Raw genomic sequence first — 22,000 nt, forward strand, 5'->3', positions numbered from 1 at the left:
AAAACTACAAATCGGGAATTTTACAATAACCAGAATAGCATTGTTTCAGTTGTAAAAAAAAACTTCTGAGATACTGCATTTTTTGTTGTTTTGATGGATTTAAAAAGCCTGACAGTCATATGCTTAATTTAGTATACATTTTATTCATGCTTAAGTTAATGCATCTTTTATGTTCAAGAAAATTGGACTTAGGTTGCTATGGGGCTTTGTGTCAAGAACGCATTCTCTTCATCCCATACCTAATACAATGAAGAAAATCTGCTGTCTTTGAAAATTCTACCATGTTAGCAACAAGTCTTCCCAATAATTTGCCAATCAATCTTAATGATATGCAGTAGTAATCAATGAAAGCATGTTAACATTCATGGACATTAAAGTGAACCATGTCTTGTTGTGAATCTGTCAGGCTGGTTATCCATCACACTGAGGTCACAAGGGTGTAGATAAGACTGCCTTCTTTCATTCCTTTGTGCAACAAATGTTCTTTTACACCAGTGGGGTGTAGTCACGGAATGTATAATAGGAAAGGAGTCTGTTTTCTTTTCAACCTGAAGACAGACTGGTATTGCTATAGTAAAGCTATAAGTAAAGCTTTAAGACATTTGTTCAGCTGTACAATTATTCATGATTTCTTCCATGGTTCCATTTGATGTCTCTCTGTCTTCCAGTATTAACCACTCCATGTAGCAGGATGACAGGAGATGATCCAATGCCATGGGTGCTCCTGACTGTGCTTGGTCTGGCACTTATGCAGTCAGTTTACAGCCAGCACATGGCAGACGAACCCTGCAATGTCCAAATCCTCGTCCCAGGACTCAAAGGCACGTAGTTCATATGAAACACACAAAAACAACACACACACACACACCAGTGGCGTAGCCACAGGTAGGCCTGGGTAGGCACAGGCCTACCCAATTTGTTCTAAGGCCTACCCAAAAACGAAAATATCTCAGATGAATTATGCTCCGGGTACACATTGCAAAATAAATAAGTAAAAAAACGGAAAAGATGCCTATCCATATTTTTCTAGGCCTACCCAAAAATATTATTCTGGCTACGCCCCTGACACACACACATTTTTGATTGAAGGCGAATTCATGTTTATTTCTTTTTTATTTACTTTTTTATATTTATATTTATATTATTTCTTTCTCTCCCATTCTGACAGGTGAGCCTGGAGAGAAAGGAGAGAAAGGGGCACCTGGAAGACCAGGAAGACTAGGGCCCCTAGGAGAGATTGGTATGTAAGTGTGTGCAAAGCAATGGTTCTATAGCCTGGTTGCACCACTGAGCAGTTTCATAGAAGCATTGAGAAGTGGAGCCGTGTTTACATAAGGTCAGGGGCCATGTGAGAAACCATACCCAGAATCCACTGCTAGATGACAAGTGTTTACTGTTGCTCGTAATGAGCAGTGGGGCCTGTCCTCATTGCTGAGATTACATGTTCTTCCTTGAAAAGACTTCTCAGTGTTCAGATCTACTTTACTTCCACCATTGCCCTGGTACTGTAACAGTGCAATTTCCCTCCGAGAAATAAAGTGCTACTCTACTCTCTTAGTCACAAAACATGAGAATAATAACTGATAAAAGATCTAACCCTAACAATGAAAATGCTCATATAATTATAACATTAATTGTATTATACTATGTAACACTAACTCAAAAACTAAAAACAGATTTGTTTTTATTTCCTCTAGGACAGCCTGGTCTAAAAGGACAGAAGGGCACCATGGGACGCTACGGTAAAATGGGCCCAAGCGGATTCAAAGGTAGCTCATACTATACATTTACATTTTTACATTATACATTTAGTCATTTAGCAGACGCTCTTATCCAGAGCGACTTACAGTAAGTACAGGGACATTCCCCCTGAGGCAAGTAGGGTGAAGTGCCTTGCCCAAGGACACAACGTCAGTTAGCATGACCGGGAATCGAACTGGCAACCTTCGGATTACTAGCCCGATTCCCTCACCGCTCAGCCACCTGACTACCACTATACATGTTTAAACTACATTTGTTTTAGATGTAGAATGCATGAGAATTTGACTTTTTAAATCCTCTCTCCTTACCCCCAGGGGTAAAGGGAGACATGGGAGATCCTGGGCCAAAAGGCCCTGATGGCGATCCAGGTAGAACAATATTAAAGCCACTTTCCCTTCGTAGATCCGCTAGACTGATTTGATTTCCTTACAATATAACTTAATATTGTTCTCATTAAGTGTGAATATTGATTTAATTCCTTTTTGTTTACATGAGGTTCACAATGTGAGTTCTCCCCCCTGAGAAAGATGTTTGGCGAGATGGACATCCTTGTAGCTCAGTTATCCAATGAGCTCAAGTTCATAAAAAATGGTACGTCTATACATTTTTGTATCTACCAGCCGAAATGCTGTCATTTTCAGCACCATCTTCCAATAAATGTTCTCATCAATGGCTATTTGCCTTGCCTGCTGTCATGCAGTGATGTAAGTGATGGGGAACAGATGTCATGTGATTATAGAAATACAAGTGCTCATTTTTCAGCACTGCCCTCCCCTGCAGCTGTTGCCGGCATTAAAGAGACAGACAGCAAGGTGTATCTGCTGGTCAAAGAGGAGAAGCGTTACACAGATGCAGAGGCCTATTGTCAGGGCAGAGGTGGACACCTAGCCATGCCCAAGGATGAGGGCGCTAACATGGCCATCGCGGGCTACATCACGGAGGCGGGCCTGAGCAGGGTGTACATCGGTATCAACGACATGGACCGTGAGGGTCACTTTACCTATGTGGATCGGTCACCCATGAGCACGTTCAGTAAATGGCGAGAAGGGGAACCCAATGATGCCTACGAGGATGAGGACTGTGCTGAGATGGTGGCCGCAGGGGAGTGGACAGACGTGTCCTGCAATCCCACCATGTATTTTGTGTGTGAGTTTGACAAGGACACTGTCTGAATGTGGAAAGAGGTGAAACAAGGAGGGTATTGATTTGAGTTGCCTCACACTAAGCCAGAGAGAGCTTTGATTATACAAGGTGATATTTCCCTTCTGTCTACATCTAAAACCATTGTAATCCACTAGTGGTATCCTTATTGGACTAGATATCTACATGCTACAACAACGTGCAAAATGTCTTTGGGGATTTTAATGGTTTTTAAGGCAAAATCCATAAATTGAATTTTATTTGCATCTTCTTTTACAGCTTTTTTTATCTGCCATTGTTTTTTTATGCCAGTTCTGTGTTTCATTTTATTGTAGTTAATTATTCATTTGATCAATTGTGGAGGAAGTGAGATAAAATGTACATGTGTCTTTATAATCCTTTGAGATTTAGGACTGTGGTACTGCATGTGAAAAGTTGACATTATTTATTTTCAATATAGTACTATTACCTAAATACTTTGTATTCTTAGTGTATTTTGTGGCTTGCAGTATTGCAGTATAATACAAATGCAGTATTTAACCATACACAAACCATAAACTAACTGTTTAATGATTTGTTGGAGTCTTAAAGTGACCTTTTCCCTTTAGTCAATGATGCAATGGCCTGTAAAATGAAACCTTGCTTTGCCACTGGTATTACTAGACGAGACAGTGAAATCATTGGTTTGGAAGACTGCACACTCTGTCACCTAAACTTCTTCATTACATCTAGAAGAAGTTGAGAATAAGATGTTTGACCTGCTGAAAGTCAAATGATTCAAGTTATTGCATTGACTGTTTTAAAATAGAACAGGTTCTTTTTTCAAATACATTTCCCACAGTATTTGATTAGTGGATTGCAGACAGGCAAGCTAATGCTTCCTGTAGGGCTAATTGGAATTGAGAGCTCATAGTAATACAAAAGTTTCATATTATAGCCTACTTTATATCCAAGTAAACTTCTCCATGTCAAATGTTCACTCATTGTTATGTTGTTATGCATGAGAAAAAAAGAAAGAAAAAAAATCACATGCATTGGACGAAGAGGTGAAGTGAATTAACAAAATTCAGTGAATGTTCAATATTAATGATTTGTGGAATAAAGCACGGCATAAGGCTCTCAAGCAGTAAATAAGTAATACAGTTATCAATTATGCATTCCATTGACAAGGACTTGTCTGGCAGAAACCAATTAGCTGCCTTTGCAATGGTGAAATCTCTAGTTACCTTAGTATCCTAGTAAACAATTTGATTAGCTCAGAAAAAAGATCACTGCTTGACGGTCCGTGATCAAAAAACACAGGCTGCCACGTCACTAAATTAGTATTTAAATAGGCTACTTATCAACCTGAGAAAAGGTTTACACGTCACATAAGACTATTTGGAACTTGCTGTATAACAAAAATCGTATAAGGTGGTTACGCTGCGCGTCGGGCCTAACAACACCCTTGAACACGTACTTTATTGGCGATAAAGTACTGCCTCTCGTACCTTATTGCTTAAATAAAACATTTTATAAAAAATGAAATAAGTGTTTTTTGTAGGGATTCATATTTAATCTATGAAAGTAATCCGACATTTTAGCTATCAATATCAGAAACAGCATCCAGTTACTAACAGTAGTCATGACATTTCCCTGCTCTCTATCAATTTAGCAACCCAAGTGCCTTCTCCTCCACTTGGTTTCCATGGCAACACATCAAACAACAATCGTGAGACTGGGCAATCAGACAGTCGCGGCTAACTAGATTTTTGAATCCATGAACAACAAATTACTCTTAAAGCGAGAGACGCAAATTACAACAACTTGACTAACGGATTCCTGATTAAATGCTCTGCGCTTATCTGGACATCGGTCCGTTTGTTAGCAGATCTTTTGTATCATTACAAACTAATCCAAAGCTAGCAAGTAATTTGACCAGAGTTCGTGAACGTTGGCATCGTTTTAGGTTGCTGTCATGTCTGGCACATCAGGTAGAGCTGTACTTTCTCAGCCTCCAACTAAAACGATTGTCGTGTACAGGAATGGGGATGCATTCTTTCCAGGACGAAAGTTTGTCGTCAACCAGCGACATGTGTCAACTTTTGGCAGTTTTTTAAGCTCTGTCACACGCGGAGTTGAGGCTTCTTTTGGAGCTGTGAGGAACGTTTACACTCCGAGAGACGGTCACAAAGTATTTGACCTGGACAGTTTGCAACATGGGGAGAGATACGTTGCAGCTGGGGGAGAGCGTTTCAAAAAGCTGGAGTAGGTACCTTGTAATTAAGAAGCAATTTGCGATGATGACATTTCTTGAATTCCTTTGCAGAATTATTAGTCAGAATGGGAAGAATTACTATTCAGTAGGGTTACTGTGTATTGAAGGCAACATGATAGTTAGGCTAAACCATGAGATGTATTGTCAGTCATCAAATGTCTTTTGCATTCCAGTTATTATCACATAACAACCAAGAAACCACAGAATAAGAAGAATGAACAGGTATCAAGGCCAGATTTACTATTCTGTTGTCTGCTTTATCATAGACATAGCTAATCATCTTGTGTTGTGCTGAAAATGCACCATCTTTACCCTGTCCTTCCATGCACAGATCCGGCCTGTGGTTCACAGCAGGATAGTTGTTCCAGCTCGTTGGAGAAAGATTATTAATGAGTCATGCACAATCAAGTGAGTATCGATTTAAATAACCCCATACTGTACTTGTATTGTAATTGTTAGGTTAGAGTACTGCACTTCATGGAATAGTAGAATATTGATAATGATGTATCTTATTTGTTACAGCTTTCAGTGTAAAATGTTACATTAAAATAATAGATAATTTTAGGCTTTAAGTTAAACTTACGTTTTTAGCCCTAATATTAGGAATGTCCAAGACTGAATAATTGGCAGACATCATGTTATTATACTATAATAAGTGTTGTGTTGTTTTTTTTAGTGTTTTTACCAATGGAGATTACATGGGTCCTCCAGCTCGGATACTCATCCCAAAGTATACTCTCACAAACTGGGAGAGTGTTTTGGCCATGGTGACTGAGAAAGTACATCTCCGTACAGGGGCAGTGCACAGGTAGGAGAGCAGTTTGACTGGCCATTATGTTGCATGATTGCTACAAAGAGACAAAATACAAAGGCTTCAATACAGTTTTTATCCCCATTGCCTTGCTTCAGTTTGATACTATATTTCGGATGAGGTAGCCTTTTATTGTAGCGTGGATATTTTTGTTTACAATATAACATTTGACTTTTTCTCTTCAGGCTGTGTGCTGTAGATGGAACTCCTCTGCAGGGTCCTATGCAGCTGGAAAACAACCAGTATTATGTAGCTGTGGGAGCAGAGAAGTTTAGGTCGATACCATACTACCACTGGGTCCCCAGCAAAGGCATCATCAGGGACTTCAACCTGCTGGGTCATGGGTGAGACAAACATCCTCCCTCAACTGTTAATCATACAAACCCTAATCTGTCACCATTCAAAATCAGAATCGGATGAGTATTTTGGTATGAATCCATCATGCCTAATGCTTGTCCACTTATATTGAATTAGTTGAAGATCCTCTCTCTCTTGCTTTGCTTTGTATTCTTCTGAGTCAGCAACAACAGCCTCCCAGCCGTCAGGAAAGGCCGGTACTCCAGGAATGTGGTGAGTGCCCTGCTGCAGAATCATGTAACACCTAACCTAGAAAAGATATCCGTGAAGTTGCTGGAAACAGCTCAGTGATTGCTAAGTTATTGCTTTTGTTCTCCTAAATTCCTACATATTTGTTCCATCTGAATATTGCTTTAACACCTCAGCAGAATACAGTTGAAAAGCATGCCTTTGCACACAGCATTTCAATTAACATTTCCAGCGGAGGCTTGAGTCTTGCCTTGTGTGATTGGTTATGAGACCGTCCTATCATCCATCACTGTCTGTGGGAGGCATTGAGTTACCATAGCCTTCCACTATGAGGGGTAATCCCCATAGTACCAGCCTGGCCCACTTGATCAAGCACAGCCAGCCTCATAGACTCAACATATTCACCAAGAGGCCGTGCATTGTACCAGAACCAGGACAATTTGTTTTGTGATTAGGTGAGACGGTGAGAGAGTCAGAGATGAACACCAAACACGTACAAACAAGAGGCGTAAGAAAAGAACATGCCCACTCAGCATGCTTAGACCGAGATAAGGCTGGTGTGAGAAAACCTAGCCTATCTATTTGGTGTCTGATTGTTCTAACCATGAAAGATGACAGACACCATGACATATGTCAATTATCAGATAGAGAGAAAAAATAAATAAACTGAAGTACAGTTTTGAAATGTCTTCAGTGTAAGAAGATAAAAAAAAGCTCACTACTTTATCTGTACTGCACATACACAATTTCAACTGTTATCACCCCAAAATATCTCATTACTTTAATTAGTCACATTTTGGACTGTGTAGGGACTAATGGGGAAGCATAATGTATGCCGTCATCAAAAGGAACAGTTAGACATACAGACTAGTGGCAACATTTTATCTTTGGCCAGAAGGGGGAGACAGAGACAACACAATGGCTGTCACTTGTCTGAGCTATTTCATCCACTATTACTCATTCACTGTCTGGAACAGCTCTTCTCCAGCACTCCTCTTGCCTGATCACTCAAGAATTCATAAACATGATTTCAACAGTTAATGAGGACCTTTCACAGAAAGATACACGGGAGGGAAATTGCTCAGTGTAGCTGGATATGTCATCAGTTTGGCTTACTGATTACACGTGTACATTTATAAGGGTCACATCCATCATTAATTTCGATTTGACCTCACAAAACAACACCGGTCTGATGTGAAAGGCCTGTAAAAGCCTGCTAACGTGTCCGTGGAGGCTGTGTAAAACGTAACCTTGCTCAGCAACCTTGCTGGGCACGAGAGGTGTCCGTCTGCCCCCGGCCTGGGACTGGGACAGCTGGTGCAGATCAGATCAGACACCAGGCTCCGCAGCACACAAAGCCCTGCGGAGGGTAGAGGTACTGTACTGTTGCCTACATGCTACATGCTCTTTTTACAGCATGGCAAATGGAGGTGTTGTTTGTGGTGATGAGACTGTATGGCTTGTGTTTTTTCATAGTGGGCCAATGGAGGTGTGTAATGTGTGATAAATGTTCCTGTATGCCCTCTTCCTTGGGGGATGTGAGGCATGCTGCTTTCTATAGATCTGTTGAACTCATACTGGATGTGGATGGTGTGGCTGTAGTGACTCTATCGTGACCAGAGGAAACCGGTGCTTTGATTCATTTCCTGTGTTTGGCGCTGCTGTTTGGAGACACTGGCGCCTGGCTCACACAGTCACCTGGGCATAGGGCATCTCCACAGAGAACCCTTCACTCTGACATCACCCATGATGCCCCCCCCCCCCCCCTGCCCCCCCATCCTGCCCCTGACATCAACCCCGACTCTTTCCGTCGCAACACCTCTGCTCCCCTCTGACCTCATCCAGGGTGGACGAGGCGATACCCAGCCCCAGAGGAAGGCTACGCCCTGGCCGCTGCCTCCAAGTCTGCCCATGGAGGACCAGACCCTGGGAGGGGCTCAGTGATACCGCTGTGCTGGTGTTAGTGGTGGGTGGCTGGCTCTCTGGACACCCCCCCCAGTTCACCCATGCTATCATATCACAGGCAGTGTCCTCCCGATGACTCCTCCACGCTGCCACTTGAGAGGGCCAGAGATTACACGCTGCTGCCCGTCTCCCCCCGAGTTTCTCTCCCTGTCTCTTTTTCTCTGTCTCTTTCTAAACTCGATCTCTCTCTGTTTCTCTCTCTCTCTCTCTCTTTATTTCTCTCTCTCTCGCTCTCTCTCCCTCGCCGGTTCCTGATAGACACAGACGTTGTCCCCACAGGACGCGGCAGATATGTAATGCGTAACAAGAAGCAAATGACTTCAGCTTTTTCCATGGCGATATTCTCTCAGTGGTGCTGGTACTGTTACTGTACTCCCACTGCTATACAGCACTGCCCCCTCCCCCATACCTCTCCCCCTCCTCCTCCACCCTCTCTCCCCTCTCTGGAGGGGCACTCTGTTGATTTAAGTGAGAACTGCAGTATTTACATTTTGCTATGAGGCTCCATATATAATATGGTGTTTGTTTTTTGATAGGTAGGATGGATTTAGTTTGTGATTGTGGACCTTGAGATATACATAAACAAGGATGGTGGTGTGCAGATCACTCAAAACCAAATTAGAGGGTTGAAATTGGATTAACAGCATGACACTCCCACAGTCAGAATCACTTTTGTCTTTGATCTTGCGGCATGGACACCACTCAGTGAACTCTATTTCAACTTTCCCTAACAGAATATCCCAGGCAAAAACTTCTTTGTGTTGTTTTATTTTTCTCCCTTACCAACGGCTGTATAAAATTCAAAAGAATATCAACACACTCTGCCGTTGCATTAAAGAATGCAAACAAGAGAAGAAACTCGCTCTGCCAGTCCCTAGACTCTGTGTTAGTGTGCTTGCAAACACCATTGCCTGCATCGGGTTCTGGTGGAAGCCTGAGATCACTACACAGGCCCTGGAGCCTGCCCTGGGATCTACTGGAGCATCCACAGCAGAGAGCACTGCCGTCGAAATGCTCTCTGGCCATCTCTCCCTTTCTCCCCCTGTCTCTTTTTCTCCGTCTCTCCCCCCTTCTCTCTCCTCTCCCTCTAAGGGGATACATAGCTCACCTGGCTACCCACTGAGGGGATGAACAGTCTGCAAGGAGAAAATTGCCTTTTGTGGGAAGCATTAATTCAGATGTGTACCCTGCTGTCTGAACATCACTCTGAAGTCATCTTCACGCTGCTTTCTGTCTCTCTCTCCTTTTCTCTCTCTCTTTCTCTCTCTCTCTCTCTCTCTCTCTCTCTCTCTCTCTCTCTCTCTCTCTCTCTCTCTCTCTCTCTGTCTCTCTCTCTCTCTCTCTCTGTCTCACTCTCTTCACCCCCCTCTCTCTCCCCTCCCCCCTCTGTTTTCTTGCCATCCAGCCTTTTTTCCATCAATAACCGTCTGCTGAGGAATAAGTTATTCCCTGCGACTCTCCTTTCCCTTTAAGCTTGTTTGGATTTTCATTGTTTGATCTGGCTTGATAAATAAGACGAATGCAGTTAGAAATTCATGGCTGCCCCATTTCATCAATAAATGATTAGTTTGCTGTGTTCCCTGGTGATTGATAGGTTGTGCACAGGATGCATTGGAACCAGATGAGTTCAATACATTGGGAGTAGGGGCGGGAGAGGTAGGTGGGTGGGGGGGGTAGTCTACAAAGCGTATCAGCTCATGAAAAATTGAGGTCAGTGGAAAATGTAATAAGGGAAAAAGAAGGCTTGAGAGAACGAAAGAAGGGAGGAACAAGTTGTGTACTAAAAGCACATTAGGTGTAAGACCCCACCACAGTGTTTTGTCTCTTTAAAACAACAACAACAGAGGCTGATGAATCGCATTGAAATCCAAGCAAAGCGTCTCGATTTACAGAGCCTTTGCTTTTCTGTAGTTTGCTCACCCAGGGTTTGTGGAGGACACAGCCAGAGGCCAGCAAGCAAGGCAGCAGAAGGACTCTTACTTCTATGCCAAGCCTGAAAGAGCTAAACAACAGAAGCAGGTGTCCAGAATACCACTTCTCCTCACCACGGGGGGTAAGCATAGCTACCATATACAAATGCTTCCCAATGTTACATGTGTGATTTTCCACCACCCACTCCTTTTCTCACTCTCTTTGTGATATGAATTGGACCTGTTGTTTTTTCTTTCCATCTTTTTTATATTTTTTAGCACTTTGAATGTTTGTGTATGTGTGTGTGTGCATTCTATTCTGTATGTGTGCCTGTGCATGTCAGTATTTGAGTGGCGTGGTAGCAATAGGAGGTACAGGACACAGAAGAGCTTTCTCTGAATTCACCTTCTCTCCAAAGTCTGAGTACATCAGAGAAACACGTTTCGCACCTTTGAGAGAGAGAACTCTTTGCCGTAAATTTCAAACTGAACAAGACTTCAAACGCCATCAAGCCCTCTAAATCATAGATGAATTCAATCGGGCCATTTTGTTGAATATGTATCTAGAAAGGCTCGTTAACTTTACCAGGAAAACAAAATGCTCCAATTTACTCCTGAAGGGGGGGAACCAAAACGATCATAAGTTATTCATCACAATAATATAGACTGGAGATCATAAAGCTGACAAAAACAGTCTTTAAGATTGATGGTATTTAGCGTTGTGGCAATTATGCAGTATGAATGTGATATATAGTGGATACAATACACAGTAATTGCACCGATGCCTCCACCACCCAGCTGTTCAATACATGTTGCACCGTAGCCGTGTGTGTGTGTGTGTGTGTGCGTGCGTGTGTTGGTGCACGCGTGTAATGTGTGTGTGCCCGGCGCCATCTAAACTGTGAGTACGCACCGCCGTCCAGAGACACCATGACATCATAGGAGGAGCGGCCAAGCCCCTGCAGCTCTGCCATCGCTTCACACATTCAAGCCGAGCCAGCAGTCCTTCCTGGTGATGGAGTAGAGTTTCCTCCACTCACGCTGGGGCCCGGCATGAGCAGGGTGACTGTCTGTCTGCAGGCCCCTTCTCCTCCCCGCGTTTCCGGACACTTTTTGGACACTTGATCATCCCCAGTGGCAGTAGCTCCCCTCATAAACTCATTACTAATGGTTTAAGAAAAACGCAGGGAAAATCCATAGGCTTCTCCTTAACTCCATCAGCGTGTGGCGCTGGGGGACGGTGGCTCTCTGAGCGCTGTTGTTGGCAAGCAGGAGCCCAGGCTTTGTCTGTGGATCACTTTCATCACTTGTCTTCATTCTGAACCTGATAGGCGCTCGGATCACATCCAAATCTCATCTCTGTGAAACAGAACACATCAGGCCTGCCCACAGTCCGTGATTCACCTGGGCCCCCGGGGCCCACTGCTTGATATTGTAGAGACAACCTTTTTGTTTTAATCACTGATTATCAATAGTACTTAGATGGAACTTCGGGATGGGTCCAGTAATTCTGTTTTAATAATAGATCTCCCAGAGTCCCAATAGCTTGTTTTATTATTCACGTCCCCCTTCTTGAAACCAGCGACCGCCGAGAAATGGGATTTTGTTGACTGCAGTGTGCAGAGTATCAGATCCATATTCCCCAGGTGTGGTGAGAGCGACCAGTCAGTGTCAGGGGCCCGGGGCCCGGGGACAGCAGAGGGTTTGTACAGGCAGGTGGACCACATTGGTGGGAGAGAGGCCTCGACCCTCAGTAACCTTTCGCTCTGTGTGTGCTTCTCTCTAAATAAATAAATAGCTTGACAGGATCATTGATCACCTCTGAAGTCGAGGAAGCGAAAGGGACAGTGTGTGTGTGTGTGAGTGAGTGTGTGTGTGTGTGCGAAGTGGCAGGGGGACTGCCAGCAGTAAGGGTAATTGTGATTAATCACTGTTCTCAGAGGGCAGCGTGTTCCGAGCGAAGCACAAGCGGAGGGAGACGGCGGGAGCCTGCGAGGTGCAGGAGGATCGCCAGGTGAAGGTGGACTTGCCAATTGATCAGGTAAAAGCGCAGCCTCTCACTCGCCCAGTGAGCCTGAGCATATGGCCAGGAAACAATTAGGTCAAGGTTTCCCGTTCAGTCTAGTCCTGGACTAAATGCTACATTCAATAGTCTTTAGAGACTGTAGTCAGAAGGTCACTGTGCGAACAAGATATACACATGTAGAATTTATATGCCTGTTAAACACAACAACAAGCTCCCAGTATGAGAACCCCCCCCGTCTTGCCCCACTCCAGGTTGAGGCCAAGGTGGTGGATGAGGAGCAGTACACTCGCAGGTCATCCAGACCAGGCAGTGGAGCCCAGAGCCCATACAAGACCTTCCTCCAGGACTGCAACACCCCCAGCACCAACAGGCCTCTGTCTGCCAGCTCCAGGATGGTTAGCACTGGCATAGGGGTGGATGAGACCTATTGTTTTGGGGCACTTCAATAAATATAAGATCTCTCAAAGAAGGGTTCTGGACCAGCAGCTACATGCTAAACAGCACAGGCATGGTGACCTTTTCCTGTCTTTTTCATTTTTTATCGTTTTGTGCGACTGCCTGTGTGTCTGCCTATGTGCCTGTGTGTCTGCCTGTGTGTCTGCCTGTGTGTCTGTGTGTCTGTGTGTCTGCCTGTGTGTCTGTGTGCTGCCTGTGTGTCTGTGTGTCTGCCTGTGTGTCTGTGTGTCTGCCTGTGTGTCTGCCTGTGTGTCTGCCTGTGTGTCTGCCTGTGTGTCTGTGTGTCTGCCTGTGTGTCTGCCTGTGTGTCTGTGTGTCTGCCTGTGTGTCTGCCTGTGTGTCTGTGTGTCTTTGTGTCTGCCTGTGTGTCTGTGTGTCTGTGTGTCTGTGTGTCTGTGTGTCTGTGTGTCTGCCTGTGTGTCTGTGTGTCTGCCTGTGTGTCTGTGTGTCTGGCAGGAGTCGTCAGGAGCAGGGGAGGGCCAGGAGTCAGGGAGGGGAACTGGTTTTACCAGCTCCAGACACGGAGGACTCAGGTCTCCTCTTCTGGCAGAGACCCAGGTACAGCATCGTCTGCATCGTCACACACACACGTGCACACACACACTTCCCCCATCACACACGCACACACCCATGCACACACATGCACATGCACATCCACACACACTCTCACACACACATAAAGCAGGCAGCAGGCTTATCTGCAGCACCATGCTTGGGGCTCAGCTACTGTATGAGCGTGCGGACATGCAGAGAGGACTGTCTGATTCATGTCAAGCAGCGACCATCCCCACTTTTACTTTGCTTTCATATCTGTGCCTTATCCTGGTTGTTATGTGCCTGGTAACGAATGGAGCACCGCTGTGTGTACATATGTTTTTGCATGGATGGGGGCTTTCCAGAAATTACACTCATTTAAATACACTTATTCTGCTCTAATAATCCTCAAGAGGACGTAAAATGAGCCCCATAATGGTGATAGAACACACAGAGTAGTTTGGTCATATTACTATTACTCGCCATTTCATTCAGCTTTGAAAATAAGAAGATATTGAGTCTGATTTAAGCAATGAATAAAACGGAACATTTCTTTGTAATGAAAACCAGGTCCAAGCAAATGGAACTGCACCACAGGGAGATATTTTGGTGTTGCAATGATTTCTGCAAAGGCATGCACTTTTGCAATAAAGATATTCTTATTTGAATAATTATTGACTACAAGGGGGATACTTATGACCCGGTTAAAGTCCTCATCAATAGTCTAATTCATTACTTATCGCTTTTAGGCCTGCATGGATATTGCTGAATCAGAGTGTGTATAGATTGTTGGAATGACCATTAGGTAAGCAGTACTAATGTTTTCTGATTCCGACTCAGCTCATTTGAGCAGTCATCATCACCACCGCTCCAAACCTCTTTTGATGGGAGACAGCTACTGAATTTCAGTAGGAAATTATGATTGTGGTATTTAATTTACTTCATATCCCATCCCATATTCAATAGAGCCCAATTGTTTTACTTAATAAGAATTTGTACAATCTATTATAGATTGATTCTATTAATTGTATATTTATTGTTTACTGTTTACTTATGTGATGACTTAAATAGTTTGATGTAATCAGTTTGCACAAACATTTGGAGCAAACCCCTTATCAGAGATAACAGTGTATCAAGTGGTGTTCAACAGTACAAAGTTGCACATCCATAGGCTGACAATTGGATAGTCTGATGTGATTAAAAAGGAGTCACTTGCAATATTCCAAAATGTCACCGAGGGATAATTAAGGAATTGTAGCTGCACTTTTATGTGTCTACCTTTATTAGAGCTATTTATGGAAGATTTACTTAGAGTGGAAATTATGGAAGGTGGGGACTTTGAGCAAATTATTTTGCCAACCAACATACAACCATTACTCAGCCCGCCCGCCCCCCCACCCCTACCCCCCCCAGTCCTGTATGGAGAGAAGCAAACTGTTCCTGCGTCTCTCCTGCCACCTCATCATGTACACTGCTGGGAATGATAATAAGAGATATATGTACCTCTATGACTCATAGTTTGAACTGGGTTTGAATAGATTGCCTCCCACTTTGGCAGGCCTTGTGAAATGCACCTCTCATGCTACTGCTGCCGTTTATACAGTGTATTGATGACCAAATTCAATTACATGATTGCATTCCCAGCCAAGCGTCCTGCCTCTGTTTAGATGATTCATGGTTGTGGGGTTGGGATAGTGAATAGTTACAGTGGTGAGGTAGTGTGATATTGACCTGGCCACACAAAGTAAAGAGTTATGAGGAATGAGCAGAGCTGGCTGGCATGGCTGTCTGGGGCTGGCCATGTCTGTCAGCCTAGCCCAGCAGACAGACCCTGTGCATGGAGGCTGGGGACATCTTAAGAGCCAGACGTCTCCTCGTAAGGAGTTGATTGGCATTTGTAGTGTTTCTGGATTGATCTCGTTAGATGAGGCAGTAGTTCTTTAATAGTCCATCTAGAGCTGGAAGTCACTGTATTTAGATGTGCACTCTGCTAACCAGTTAGAGTACATCGTTAGCCTTCCTCTTGTTTACAAGTTGGAATGTGTTCGTGTAGGAATGTTAACAGGCTAGCAGTGGTCGGATACGCTCAGGGTTAGGGTTGTTTGAGTTGGTTTGATTTCTGTTTACTACTATCGTTTGTTTTGATTTAACGATATAGACTGATTTATCAACCAGTCAGCTAAGCATTTTTTCTTAATTAATATTGTTAGAAGTGCCAATACAACTAGGGATGTCTGATCAATCGTCTTCCTCTTCTTAAGAATTTTGTGATAAGAAATCAGATAGTTATTGATCTGGCCATCGATCTCCCCTATTCTTTACCAATGCAATTTCTTTTCATTTGTCTCCGACAGTTTTGTGGCTTCTATTTCCCCCAGCTCTGGTTGGTTGTTTCAAAGGGCCCCCTCTCTCTCACGCAAGGTCAACTATAATCAACCCCAGACAATGTCACCAGCCTTTTGCAACAGAAGACTGGTCCTCTGGGCTTTTAGGACCTACTGCATTATACCATTCAATTACTGTTCATTAGCCAGTGTACTGCCATTAATCAGACTGAGATGTACCTCTAGTCCTCAGAAGGGACATTGAACCAGCAGGAAAAACAGGGTCTGTTTATCCCTGCTTCCTGTCTAGGGTACACACTGAAGCACAAAGAAAAAGACTGCAGGGAACCTAGCTATCTATAATGTGTTTCCCAACTTCTCTCTCTCTCTCTCTCTCTCTCTCTCTCTCTCTCTCTCTCTCTCTCTCTCTCTCTCTCTCTCTCTCTCTCTCTCTCTCTCTCTCTCTCTCTCTCTTCTCTCTCTCTCTCTCTCTCTCTCTCTCTCCTCTCTCTCTTTCTGTTGTACCTCTACCATATCTCTAAATGTAAGGAAGGGAGGGTGTACGTGACATATAGTGCATGTGCGTAGTGGGATTAGGAATATGATCTATCACTCTGAGGAGAAAGCTGACAGATTTACTGAATCAGGCCACATATGCATTGAATATGACTAGATGATGATAGGACACTCTGATTTATGTTGCAAGGAAACTAGAGAGGAGGAGGCTTCTTCAAAGCAGTACGGGATACGGTCACGGATGTCCAAGTTCTTCAAGGGTAAGTTCATCAAAGCATTTAGGCCTAGTAGTAGTAGTAGTGGTAGTGGTAGTGGTAGTGGTAGTGGTAGTGGTAGTGGTAGTGGTAGTAGTGGTAGTAAGAGTAGGCTGGTAATAGTATAAAAGGAATAGTGGTAATAAAGTAGTAGTGTTAATAGTAGTAATAATAGCAGCGTAGTAGTAGGTAGTATTAATAGTAAAAGTAGCAGTATCACATTAGCAGTAGTAGTAGTAGAAGTAGCAGTATAGTAATAGTAGTCATCGTAGTAGTATTGGTAGTAATAGTAGTAGTAAGAACAGTAGTAGTTGTAGTAGTAGTAGTAGTAGCAGGGGTAGTAATAATAGTCGTAGTAATAGTAGCAGTAGCAACAGCAAAGCCCAGCCTTGCGTCAACTCCCCCCGCTCCTTGCAACACCATTGAGCCTAATGTAGACATAAAGAGACCACTAATACACTTGGCATTAGTAGCTCTCGCTCACATGTCACCGGATCCACGGCCTCCACATCTGGGACAGCTTCTCAGGCTGATGGAGAACATCTGGTCCCGGGCCTCCACTCCTCCCTCTCACATGACTTTGTTCAGTATTAAAGGCACCTGCACATCAAGGTGTCTCCTACCGAGCCCAAGGATTACTCTCCACTCTGGACTAACCCCCAACACTCCCCTGTAATGCCGCCTCCATGGACAGGCCGACAATTAAATGTGACTCGTTATATATTTAAATGAATTAAATGAGGGAGTCAGATGGCTGAGCGGTGAGGGAGTCGGGCTAGTAATCTGAAGGTTGCCAGTTCGATTCCCAGCCGTGCAAAATTACGTTGTGTCCTTGGGCAAGGCACTTCACCCTACTTGTTTCGGGGGGAATGTCCCTGTACTTACTGTAAGTCGCTCTGGATAAGAGCGTCTGCTAAATGACTAAATGTAAATTCAAAAGGTTTAGCAATTTAAGTGTATAAAATAGAACAATGACTGTCCAAAGCACACTGTACGCCCATCTCTTAATCTGAGAAACATACTGTTGAATGATAACAAGGAGTCCTACAATACTTGTACCAGTAATGGAAGCATGACATTTTTCCTCTGGGAGTGGATGTGCCTTGCACTTAGTTCAGGCAATTTGGCTCTGATTGGCTTGAAAACATAGGTTTCAGGCTGCTACCGCTCAGCGTTTCCAGGATGTTCTATTGTCCCAGGGAGAATTCCATAGGTGACTAAATAGAGAAGGAGCTGGCTCTCCAGGTGGTTATTACTGTCCTCGCTCTGAGACCTGTCACGGTGTGACACCAGGAAAATCACTGCATCCTGCTCTAACAGCAGGCACCCACCTCTCTCCTCCTCTCTCCTCTACCCACCTCTCTCCTCCACTCTCCTCTACCCACCTCTCTCCTCCTCTCTCCTCTAACCACCTCTCTCCTCCACTCTCCTCTACCCACCTCTCTCCTCCACTCTCCTCTACCCTCCTCTCTCCTCTGTTCTCCCCTGTAGCCCCCACACTGTCAACACACTGGGCAATCTCACAAGCAACAGTTAACACTGTCTTATTTCCATTACACACTAAATGGAGACATGCACGCATACAAACTCTCTTTATATACTGAATGGACCTGGGGTCTGTCGTGTAGATTGTCAGGGGATGGAAATATGGCCCTGTATAGTTCTGCTCCCCCGCCTGAATAGAAATGCTCCCATTAGGGGGTCCCAGTTATCAATCAGTGCTTCAGGATGTTGGTCTAGCTCCACTCCACCCCTGTGTCCCTGTTCTCCTTATGCACACCACTGCTTGTTTACATCTTTCTCACTGGGTTTGAGTGGGTCTGAAGAACGGCTCGTATTCACTGTCACAACCAGCACAGATCTGTGGGTGCCACTCCAGCCCCAGCCCGACTGAAGAGCCTCGGGACTGCAGTCGAGGGGAGGATTTAGAAATTGTGAAGGAAATGCAAAGGGATCACCAAGTCTAACGGAGCCCGCCGCTGCCTGCTTTCCATCAGAATGTCCCTGTCCATGCCAATCCTTATCCTTGATGGGAATGTTCCAGTTGAGGGGAATAGGAAACCTATTCGCAAATGTAAATCTACCTTCAAAGTACTTTCCTCTCCCTCCTCCGTATTTTCAGGCAGGTTTTGATTAGGTATGGCTTCCTGTGCCCGGGCGTCGTGTCGCGCCTCCCGCGGAACGGGCTGCAGAGACAATGTTGTTGTGCTCTCTCAGTTTGCTGAGATTCTCCTTCAAAAGTTATTGGCAACATGAACAATGGCTTTGTAATTTATGATGTCTGTTAGAGCTGCTGACAGAAGTTGTAAAGCATCTTGATTGATCGGTGATATAAGATGTGTGCATTCACGGTATATTGTCTCCTGCGTGCGCATTCTACATGCGTGCTGCTGTGTGGTTGGGTGTGTGTCACGGATAAATTATTCCCTGAACCAAATTAATGTGTTGTAAATCACTCTCGAAACTGTGGGAGTAGGGCCTGAATGACGACCTTTACGGCTATTTGACTTTAACTCTTATCTATGTTAATCACCTCTCTATAATGCCGGTGTGAAAAACGTAATATCCATGAAAGGTCGTTGTTGTGTGGTACACAATAAGTCCAAAACAGTTAGGATTTTTCTAGGCAGAAAAAAACAGTCTGTAAATGTACCTTTTTCCTTGCAATTGTAATGTAACACTATCCCCTTATGATTCTTCCAGAGAGAAGTAAAAAATGAGCCGGAACCACAACTGTATGATTTTCAGTCAGGTGAGTGAGCGGTGAGTCACTTTGAGTCTGATGAACTTGTGATGAACTGAAACATTGTACATTGTTGGCTGCTGCACGGCCAGGGTACAGTGTGCAAGTTCCCCATGCAGTCCATTTGGAAGTGTGATGAAATGTTGAGAGAAGATATTAAATGGTAGTGAACCCGCGGCACAAAAGGCCTCCTGATATCCGTGACAGATTGGTAATTGCATGTTCCATGCATGTTTGAGCAGACAATACATTTCAGGATGCGTTTTATTCTAACTCATTCATTCCGCTCGGGCGCTAGTTCACACTCCGATACAGTAGGTACCCCTGGGGATGGGGAACTTGAAGGAGAAAAGAAAACCTTTGTGAACTGTAGCAAAGTTGGAGTGAAAACGTACGGTTTTACTTCTCATTCATCACATCCATGGCATGAAAAGCCTTCAAAAGGCTGCTCCACCAGCACTGCGTTTTTAACACGGAAAAATAATAAGTTCCAAAGACGCTCGTGTGGAGAACGAACCATTGTGATGTGAGGAGAGAGGGAGGGCGAGAGAGAGTGAGACAGCGAGAGAGAGAAAGAGAGAGAGAGAGAGGGTGGGAGAGTAAGCGAGAGAGAGAGAGGCGTCTTGCCTGCGTGTGATCTTCTCTGCCGTTCTGACAAGGGGCCCTTATGAAGAGCTGAGAGCGCCACTGCCCAGTTACACATTAGCTTTGATTGCCAGTTTGCTCTGTTCCTAGCCATGCTTTGAACCACATCACTAGATGAAAGCCAACCTTGTCCGGCGTGTCCACTCCACACGCTGCTGTTGCTTATTTTCTTCAGGCCCCATCAGGGGCTTTGTAGACTTTTTTTAATCTTTTTTTTTTTTTTTTTTACATGCCGAGACGTGATGTATAATTTATCATACAATACATCTCAAGACAGCGCCCATCTCTGCTACTATTTTAATCTAATCTTTCTCTTTTCACTTTTTTCCCCATTGCGTCTCATCTTGACAGACAGTGTGGTCAATCTATGTTACCACTAAGGTATGCCTTTGTTGTGTTGGGATGATGTTCTTTGATATTTTTGGCCCCCGTGGCACCGAATGGAGCACCAGGCTATTTCTCTTTGTACACTCCTCGTTCTCTCTCTTTCCCCTTCCCTCTTTGTCTCCCTCTCTATTTTTCAATTTCTTTCTCGCTCTCTTCCACTCTCCCTTTTCTCTTCATGTCTTCAACCTGTTTCGTCCATCCACCTCTGTCTGTTTGTGTGTGTTTTTTTCTTGAACCACTCTCTCTCTGTCCCTGTCGTCAGATTTCTTCGAGCCGGGGCAGGGGTGGAGCGTCTGACAGACGCGAGGACCTCGCGCCCCCCTCAGTCACCAGCGGCGGCTCGTCTAGAAGATGAAACAGTGTTATAAACCAAATAAAAATGTCTTGCCTTTTGACAGCCTGGCCGTGGATATATGGCCTCTTATTTCAAGAATATATTGCATAATTATGTATGGTTATGAATATTACATGGAGTCTCACACTGAGCGCATGGTAAGATGCCTAATTGCAGAGTTTAATTATTAAGAAGCAAAGGTCCTGTGCGGCTTTCTCGAGAAGCACTTTTGATAAATTATTTTTTGTAGTTTTCTGATGAATTATTTTGGGGGCTTGCGCCTAATCAGCAGGCTTAGTGGCCAGTGTAACTGCTCTGGAGAGAGACTTATCTGCCCGTGGAGAGGAATTACTATGCTGATTAAATCCACTGGAATCAACTAATAACTTAATGATATTGGAGTGGATAAAAAAAAGGACTCGTCGGCTCACAGTGGTGGCCATTAAGAACATAGAGGCATGGTGATGAGTGGAAGGAGAGCTGTTGACGGTGACCCCATAGCACCTGTTTAATTCCTCTGTGTGACATGGAGAGAACACTGTTGAAGATCGTATTAGACGAGCGTGTGGTAACTCCAGCACAGTGGAGCGTCAGTCCTACAGTCCTGTTCATATGAAGCACCAATAGACCTTGTTACAATTAAGAGGACCGATAGAATGACCCAAACTACCTTGTACCCATCATAAATAATTATCATTACAAGATATGGAAGCCAGAGTGCAATAAGTACTTTTTTTTATCAACAATGTTCTTATTAACTCAGAGGAGTTCAGAGTGTTATTCCCAAGTATCTGAACAATGCATAAAACAGCATACCACCTGACATAGCCAACAGAAATCGTCCAAGGGCCCTCATGTTTTATTAAAGGCAATAAGAATCATTGACCCGCTTAATTTTTGTTCCATGTTGCACTGTGAGCGAGAACAGTTCCTTGACTTCACTCTAGAATCTCAGAAACTAGGCAGGTTCCCTAATCCAAAATGCATGGCAGTCTCACACTTAGGGAATACAGGCAAGCAGCTTTTTGCAAGCCTGCACAAATAGCTAAATAATTGATTGTTGATGGACGTGCGAAGGTCTAGCGGAGGGTGTCCAGCAGTGTTGGGTCTGGATCTCTCCCCCTGGGCGAGCGCCTGACTGCCTGTCAATGATGTGTCAGTCGTCTGTTGCAATGCACTCCGGAAAAAACACCTGTCCATTTGACCTGTGGTGAGAAAACATCCGCCCTCAGCCTCAAGGTTGTGACAGACGGGAGTAGTTCCTCGGGGTCAAAGAGCAAAGCGAGCAGGGGCAGTCTGAGGAGCAGCAGACTGTCTGCTCCAGACCTGTGTCAGCACCGAGAGCAAAATAGAAAAACTCCATTGAGTTGAGTGACACGTTAGAAATTGCA

At 44.2% G+C, this 22,000-nt stretch overlaps 2 protein-coding genes across 5 annotated transcripts; both read left to right on the top strand.

Annotated features, from left to right (window-relative positions):
- Positions 1 to 691: 691 nt before the first annotated feature.
- Positions 692 to 3,088, top strand: colec11 (collectin sub-family member 11). Of its 4 annotated transcripts, XM_067243448.1 has the most exons (6): positions 692 to 821; positions 1,169 to 1,240; positions 1,698 to 1,769; positions 2,076 to 2,129; positions 2,257 to 2,352; positions 2,542 to 3,088. In XM_067243448.1, the coding sequence occupies exons 1-6, from the start codon at positions 692 to 694 to the stop codon at positions 2,931 to 2,933; spliced, it is 816 nt and encodes a 271-aa protein (XP_067099549.1). In that variant the 3' UTR covers positions 2,934 to 3,088. The 4 variants fall into 4 exon arrangements, with proteins under 4 accessions (XP_067099549.1, XP_067099551.1, XP_067099550.1 ...); XM_067243450.1 differs by lacking the exon at positions 1,698 to 1,769; XM_067243449.1 differs by lacking the exon at positions 1,169 to 1,240.
- A 1,770-nt stretch (positions 3,089 to 4,858) lies between these two features.
- LOC136949081 (doublecortin domain-containing protein 2C) lies at positions 4,859 to 19,252 on the top strand. The gene is given in 13 exon segments (XM_067243286.1): positions 4,859 to 5,148; positions 5,332 to 5,380; positions 5,490 to 5,566; positions 5,835 to 5,966; positions 6,155 to 6,313; positions 6,380 to 6,397; positions 6,491 to 6,539; positions 10,392 to 10,533; positions 12,331 to 12,431; positions 12,668 to 12,811; positions 13,329 to 13,430; positions 16,437 to 16,506; positions 19,204 to 19,252. Coding segments are annotated over 13 exon segments (1,350 nt in total). The 3' UTR covers positions 19,221 to 19,252.
- Positions 19,253 to 22,000: the final 2,748 nt, after the last annotated feature.

The sequence above is a fragment of the Osmerus mordax genome, chromosome 9 (genome assembly GCF_038355195.1).
Source record: "Osmerus mordax isolate fOsmMor3 chromosome 9, fOsmMor3.pri, whole genome shotgun sequence".
NCBI lineage: Eukaryota > Metazoa > Chordata > Actinopteri > Osmeriformes > Osmeridae > Osmerus > Osmerus mordax.

What these genes read in the sequence shown, in the direction of transcription:
- colec11 (XM_067243448.1), top strand. Translation starts at nt 692, where the DNA reads ATGACAGGAGATGATCCAATGCCATGGGTGCTCCTGACTGTGCTTGGT. An exon ending in AGGGCCCCTAGGAGAGATTG is followed by an intron (nt 1,241 to 1,697) that starts GTATGTAAGTGT and finishes TATTTCCTCTAG; the next exon opens with GACAGCCTGGTCTAAAAGGA. An exon ending in GCTCAAGTTCATAAAAAATG is followed by an intron (nt 2,353 to 2,541) that starts GTACGTCTATAC and finishes CCTCCCCTGCAG; the next exon opens with CTGTTGCCGGCATTAAAGAG.